Source organism: Wolffia australiana, chromosome 9 (assembly GCF_029677425.1).
Source record: "Wolffia australiana isolate 7733 chromosome 9, ASM2967742v1".
NCBI classification, from domain to species: Eukaryota; Viridiplantae; Streptophyta; class Magnoliopsida; order Alismatales; family Araceae; genus Wolffia; species Wolffia australiana.
The window spans coordinates 4,821,134-4,828,463 of NC_135843.1; the positions used below are offsets into that span (position 1 = coordinate 4,821,134).

The following is a 7,330-nucleotide window of genomic DNA, read 5'->3' on the forward strand; positions in this document are numbered from 1 at the left end:
TATTAGAGTCGTTAACAATTATCCAGTTATCTGAGATCCAATATCTTACATTTGATATCAGATGCTACACAATCAATATTGGTATCCTATATAAAATTTTCAATAGGGGACATCTAAGGAGTGACATGGTCTGGTCTCTGTCCGGATTTTTACCAAAAATCTAAACCTAGAGCTGAAGTTTGGTAAGGTCTCGGTCTCGGCCAGAATGAGTCCTTCCCTAGAGACTTGTTTCCTCAATAGTATGCCATATCCCAATATTAGGATCCGGATTAGATAATGGTTATCCAGTTATCAGATATGCGATCATCCCATACCCGATATCTGATATTGCCATCTGATATCTGAGCTCCAGTCATCCAATAATGGATTTATGATATCATTACCTGATATCCGCTTTTGTGGGTGGTGATATCCGATATCTGAGACTTGCTACAATACCAATATCCTCATCCTAACCCATCCTGTTTTTCCCATACAACAGATTTTCTTAAATGGTATAATTATTAGTGGGACCTTCTCATTTCTGATGTCCTCTGCATCAAGGCTGACAGGAGGCTCCATGGCAAACAAGGCCAAAATCTGAAGCAGGTGATTTTGCATGATATCTCTGATTATGCCATAGCTGTCAAAATAGCTGTCCACAGGAAAAAAAAAAATTTGTCCTTTAAATTTGTACTTTTTTGGGGGTCTCTGGAAAGTAGAAAACACTAGTTACTTTTTCTTTTAAAAAAAAATGAACTTACCCTCCTCTCCCTTCTGTGCCAAAATCCTCTGAGAATATTAGCTGGACGTTTCTGATGTATTGTCTGGACCAGAGAGGCTCAAACACGAGATTGGAGAAGCGAAGAACAGAGAGATTTTCAACGAGCTCCTTCCCAAGGTAATGATCAATTCTGCATGCATCCAGTTTATTTTCTCATTCACAAAAATGCTCGAGGTTTTCTTTCATGGGTATCGATTAATTGAAGTTTTTTTGTTTCAAGTTGGGTTAGTTTGAGAAATTATGACGCGAGGATAATTATGTTTTAGGTCTTGGTTAGTGGGGCTAGAGAGAGTTGTAGATGGATCGATAGGTAGAAACACATGAATCAATACTGTGTAGAGAAAGATATAAACGTGTGTGTGAGAGAAAGATAGATAGAGGGAGAGAGAGGGCGGAGAGATTCCTAGAGAGAGAGTGGGTCTTCCTAGAGAGAAAGTTTAAGAGAGAGAGTACGTCTGAGAGAGAAAGTCTGAGAGAGAGAATGCGTCTAAGAGAGAGAAAGTCTGAGAGAGACAGAGTGCGTCAGAGAGAGAGAATGTCTAAGAGAGAAAATTTAAGAGAGAGAGAAAGTCTAAGAGAGAAAATTAAAGAGAGAGAAAGTCTAAGAGAGAGAATGTACGTCTAAGAGACTGTATTGGTGTTTTTTAGAGAGAGAGGCACAAAAAGAGATTGTGTAGGTGAGTTTGAGAGACGGAGAGAGAGTGTGTCTGTATGAGAGAGAGAGTGAGTCTGGGAGAGAGAATGAGTTAAAGAGAGAGAGAGACTGAGACACAAAAACTGCGATACAGGGAAACAGAAAGAGAGAGCGAACAATCCAGAAATCTGATTTTCTGAGAGGTATTACTTGAGTGGCCGGATGAGAGAAAGACAGAAATACCAAGAGAAAATGAGAGACAAAGACAGAAATACCAATAGAGAATGAGAGAGAATGAGAGAGAAAGACAGAGAGCGAGAGAGAGAGAGAGAGCGAGAGAGAGAGAGAGAGAGAGAGAGAGTATCTGTTATGAAAATGGGGATCAATACCAGAAGATCAGATCTTCAGAGAGGTATTACTTGAGCCAGCGAGTGAGAGAATTAGAGAGACCCAGAGGGAGACAGAGACACATACCAAACAAAAAAGACACAAGTAGAGAGAGACCAGGAAAGAGAGGGAGAAAGAAAGAGAGAAAAAGGACATGTATTGAGAAATTGGCCAATTAATGCCTGAAGATCTGATCTTCGGAGACGTATTACTTGGCTTAGCGTGCGAGAGAAAGACAGAGAGAGACCAAGAGAGAGACAAAGAGAAATACCATGGGAAAAAGACACAGAAAGAGACTAATACAGAGGGAAATCAAGAGAGAGACAGAGAGAAGTACCAAGACAGAGAGAAGTAGCAATCCGAAAAAAACACAGAGAGAGACTAAGACAGAGAGACAAAGCAAGAGACAGAGAGAAGTACCAAGAGAAAAAATCACAGAGAGAGACTAAGACAGAGAGAAGTAGCAATCGAAAAAACACAGAGAGAGACTAAGACAGAGAGAAGTAGCAATCGAAGAAAACACAGAGGGAGACTAAGACAGAGAGAAGTAGCAATCGAAAATAACACAGAGAGAGACTAAGACAGAGAGAGAAAGCAAGAGAGACAGAGAGAAGTACCAAGAGAAAGAGACGGAGAGACCCAAAGAGATGGAAATACCGAACAAAAAAACAGAGAGAGACTAAGATAGCGAGAGAAAGAGACGGAGAGACCCAAAGAGATGGAAATACCGAACAAAAAGAAAGAGAGAGACTAAGATAGAGAGAGAAAGAGACGGAGAGACCGAAAGAGATGGAAATACCGGACAAAAAGACAGAGAGAGACTAAGATAAGAGAGAGAAAGAGACGGAGAGACCCAAAGAGATGGAAATACCAAACAAAAAGACAGAGAGAGACTAAGATAGAGAGAGAAAGGACATTTACTAAGAAAAATACCGGAAGATCTGATCTTCAGAGAGATATTGCTTGAGTGAGCGGGTGAGCTCTCCAGAGGACTTGGAATCTCTGCCGAAGGGCTTCTCAACGATGACACGCGTCCAGCCAGTCGGAGAAGAAGCACGGAGAGTGGCGCACTTCACCACGTCCACGAAGATATTGGGAGGAATAGACAGATAAAACAGCCTCTGGGCAATCCTACCGCCCTGTTTTACGCTGACAATTACAGCATCAGGAACCCGGAAATCAAAATCCTCGAGGAAACAAGTAAATTCATTGAGGAAATATTATTTATCATTTTATCAAGATTCAGTTCTTCAATTGGGAATGTTGGTTTTTTGAACAAGGGGAGATCGCGGAGAAGAAAAGAAGCCTCGGCAGTCCAAATCGTTAAAAAATATGTGTCTTCTCCTGAAACTTGGGCAGCTGATGATAAACGGATGGAGAGAGAGATTGAAGTAGAGATAGAGAGAGTGAGATGGAGAGATATAGGGAGAGAAATAGAGATAGAGAGAGGGGGAATTGAGATTGAGATGGAGAGAAGTAAAAGGAGAGGGATTGAGAGGGACAAGGAGTGAGTGGAAGAGAGGGAGAGAAGTAGAGATAGAGAGAGGGGGGGAGATAGATATTGAGATGAAGTAGTAGAGGGAGTGAGAGGGGAGAAGTATAGGGATAGAGAGGGGGAGATAGATATTGAGAAGTATAGGGAGAGAGAGGGAGTGAAGTGTAGGGAGAGAGGGGGGAGATATAGATTGAGAAGTAGAGGAAGAGAGATGGGGAAAGTAGAGATAAAGAGAGGGGAAGATAGAGGTTGAGATGGAGAAGTAGAGATAGAGAGTGGGAAATAGAGATTTAGATGAAGTAGATGGAGAGAGAGGGAGAGAAGTAGAGGTATAGAGGGGGAGATAGATACTGATATGGCGAGATGGTGTGGAGAGAAATAGAGAAGTAGAGATAGAGATGGGTGGAGATAGAGATTGAGATAGATAGATGAAGTGAGAAGGAGAGAGTGTGCGAGTTATAAAGGGAGAGATGGAGATAAAGAGTGTGAGTTATAAAAAGAGAGGGATAGGGTGTGTGTGAGTTGTAAAGAGAGAGGGAGAGAGTGTGTGTGAGTTATAAAGAGAGAGGGAGAGGGAGAAGGAAAGAGAGAGAGAGAGAGAGAGAGAGAGAGAGAGAGAGAGAGAGAGAGAGAGAGAGAGAGAGAGAGACAGACAGACAGACAGACAGACAGACAGACAGACAGACAGACAGACAGACAGACAGACAGACAGACAGACAGACAGACAGAGAGAGGCATTCAGACTTCAGAATAAGTAGAATGGAAACCCCGAAACAAAGGGTTCGCTTCATCTAGTGATTAAATGGCGAAGTAAGTTGGCCGAATGTGAGGTGATATGATGAATGTTCAAATGATGAAACGATGAATACCCACTATCTCTTGGAAAACAGAAGCCATGACTGACTTCCTGAGAAAGATTAAAGAAGACATATAGATAGATTAAAGAAGTAAAGATGAAGGAAAGGCACCTCCTTTTGCCTAAGTTTTCTGTCCAACTCGGAGAAGTCCTCCTCGGAGCCGTACTGTCCTGCCTGGTAGAAGCACCTCCCCAGAAACTCCTCCATCTTGTCCTCGCACTTGTGCCTATCTTACAGTAAAATGGACAAGCAGAGAGAGATAAAGAGAGAGATATATCAAGAGAGATATGTAGAAAGATAGATAAATATATATATCAGAGAAAGAGGAGAGAGAGGACCTGCTATCTATCCTGCATGTCAACGTCCCGCTGATCGAGTTTCTCAATTCTTCATCCGACATTTTGCTTCTAGCATAGCCGAATATGGAGAAATTCTGTATTTGTTTAGGCAGGACAAGAGATGGTATCAACTATGAATTCTGGTGTCCACGAATAGACAGATGGTGGCTTCAGACAGAGATAGGTTCAGAGATAGACAGACAGAGAGATGGATATATGGGTGCAGAGAGAGAGATGGATTGATTGGTTCAGAGAAATAGAAAGAGCGAGAATAGATATATACATAGAAAGATAGGTAGAGAGATAGATGGGTTGATAGGTTCAGATAAATAGAGAGAGAGAAAGAATAGATAGAAACATAGATAGATAGGTAGAGAGATAGACGGGTTGATAGGTTCAGAGAAATAGGGAGAGAAAGAATAGATACAAACATAGATAGATAGGTAGAGACATAGATGGATTGATAGATAAGAAGACAGAGAAAGAATAGATAGAAACATAGATAGATATGTAGAGAGATAGATGGATTGATAGATAAGAAGATATATATATATAAATAGATGCAGAGAGAGAAAGAGATAGATACATAGGTGCAAAGAGATAAAGAGACAGAAAGATAGAAAGACAGGTAGGCAGAGAAAGGTATAGAAGATAGGTAGATAGATAAAAAAATGTACATAGAGAGAGAAGGATATAGTTACATGCTTAGGAAGATAGGCAGGGAGAAAAGGATAAAAAGACAGCTATAAAGAGAGAAAGAAAGATGGATACATTGGAAGAAAGGCAGAGAGAGAAAAACAGATAGATATATACAAAGAAGGATAGGTAGATCGATAGATCAACAGGAAGATAGAGAGAGAAGGAGAGACAGAGGACGATAGATAGACACATATAAATATATGTAGAGAAAGAGAAAAATAGAGAGATGCATAGAGAGAAGGGTGGAGAAAGAGAATGAGAAGCAGAATCATTGATCAAACCTTGGGAAGACAGTTTTCATAAAAGAGGGCAAACAGGGCTGGGAATATTTTCTTCTTTGCAAGGTCCCCTGAAGCCCCAACAACTGTAATGCTGATTGTCATCTCTTCTGAAGTTGGCCCAATATCCTGTTGCCACCCACCTTCCACCTCAAAGTCCAAAGCTGCCTTCTCCTGTGAGCTTCCCAATGATCCTGAACTCCATCAGAAGACCCATTACTAGAAAGTTTATTTAAACACAATTAAAATAAATCATCAGTTTTTATTCTAAAAATACTAATTATAAAATCTTCTGGCATGTTATAAGTGCAATGTCAAGATCAACTTCTATGATTAAAACAAAGTACACTAAATCTCACCAATCTGAAAGGACATGGAGACACACTTAACTCTGAATACAAAATATGATGGCTGTATTGTTTGGGGGAGTATGATCAATTAAACTTAATTCCATTATTCCTATGCATCGTTCTCTCTATCTATCTCTCTCCCCTCCTCCACACACGCACACACACACTCTCTCTCTCCCCCTCCACTCACGCACACACTCTCTCTCTCACTCTCTCTCTAACTCACACGCTCTCTCTCCCACATTCTCTTATTCTCTCACTCTCTCTTTCTCTCACACACTCTCCTTACTCTCTCTCTTACTCTCTTTCTCTCTATCCCACTCTCTCTCTTACTATCTTTCTCCCTATCCCACTCTCTCTCACTCTTTCTCTATATCCCGCTCTCTTACTCTATCTGGCACCCTGCCTCTCTTTCTCCCTCTCTCTCACACACACTCTCTCTCCCAACACTCTCTCTCACTCTCTTTCTCTCTCTCCCACCCCACTCTCTCTGACGCTCTCTCACTCTCTTTCTCTCTCTCCCATACTCTCTCTCACTCTCTCTCTCTCTCTCTCTGTCTCTATCCTCTATCTCTCACTCTCTATTTATCACTCTCTCGCTCTCTTTCTCTCTCTCACTCTCTCTCCTCTTCTTCTCCTATATCTTCTTGGATCTTAAATCTTCATTGAATCTTTACACGTAGAGATACTGAGAAGACTTCGCCGCGAGGAAATCAGGCAAAATGAAGAAAGTTGGGACGAGAGAGATTACCAACTTGGGACGTGATAGGAAGGCCATTGGAGGACTTGATGCAGAATCCGATCCTTCTTTTGGGCCGGCGAAATGAGAGTTTGTGTGAACTGGTTCGTTCTGACCGGTTGGTGCGGATCTGAGAAGAACAAGACGATGAAGGGGACGACGCATGGAAGCAGACGGCCATCTTCGTCTAGAAACAGAGGAGAGAGAGGAGAGAGAGAGAGGGAGAGGGAGAAACTAGGAGAAGAAAAGAGAGAGGCAGAGAGAAGAGGAAGAGAGAGAAAGGGAGAGGGAGACGGAGAAAACAGGAGAAGAGAAGAGAGAGGCAAAGAGAAGAGGAAGAGAGAGAGGCAGAGGGAGAAAATAGGAGAAGAGAAGAGAGAAGCAGAGAGAAGAGGAAGAGAGGGAGAGAGAGAAGAGAGAAAGAGGAGAAGAGAAGAGAGAGGCAGAGAGGAGAGTTAGAGAGAGAGAGGGAGAAAATAGGAGAAGAGAAGAGAGAGGCAGAGAGAAGAGGAAGAGAGGAGAGGGAGAAAATAGGAGAAGAGAAGAGAGAGGCAGAGAGAAGAGGAAGAGAGGGAGAGAGAGAGAAGAGGAAGAGAGGGAGAGAGAGAGAAGAGAGAGAAGAGAGGAAGACGAGAAGAGAAGATAGAGAGAGGGAGAGAAGAGCGACAAAGAGAGAGCTAGAGAAGAGCGACGGAGGGAGAGAAGAGAGAAGAGGAAGAGAGAGAGAGAGAGAAGGGAGAAAGAGGAGAAGAGACGAGAGAGAAGAGAGGGAGAGAAGAGAGAAAGAGAG

General features: G+C 42.1%; 1 protein-coding gene across 1 annotated transcript in view; it reads right to left on the bottom strand.

The window, feature by feature from the left end:
* The window catches only part of LOC144708087 (glucose-6-phosphate 1-dehydrogenase, chloroplastic-like), an 11,103-nt gene extending 3,773 nt beyond the window's left edge, over positions 1 to 7,330 (bottom strand). Inside the window, exons 1-7 of the mRNA XM_078581391.1 lie at positions 6,553 to 7,330; positions 5,455 to 5,645; positions 4,475 to 4,569; positions 4,248 to 4,362; positions 2,718 to 2,923; positions 744 to 893; positions 514 to 634 (exon numbers count right to left, since the gene is read on the bottom strand). Of these exons, the coding sequence (XP_078437517.1) occupies positions 514 to 634; positions 744 to 893; positions 2,718 to 2,923; positions 4,248 to 4,362; positions 4,475 to 4,569; positions 5,455 to 5,645; positions 6,553 to 6,721 (1,047 nt within the window). The 5' untranslated portion in view covers positions 6,722 to 7,330. The remainder of the gene's footprint in view (positions 1 to 513; positions 635 to 743; positions 894 to 2,717; positions 2,924 to 4,247; positions 4,363 to 4,474; positions 4,570 to 5,454; positions 5,646 to 6,552) is intronic.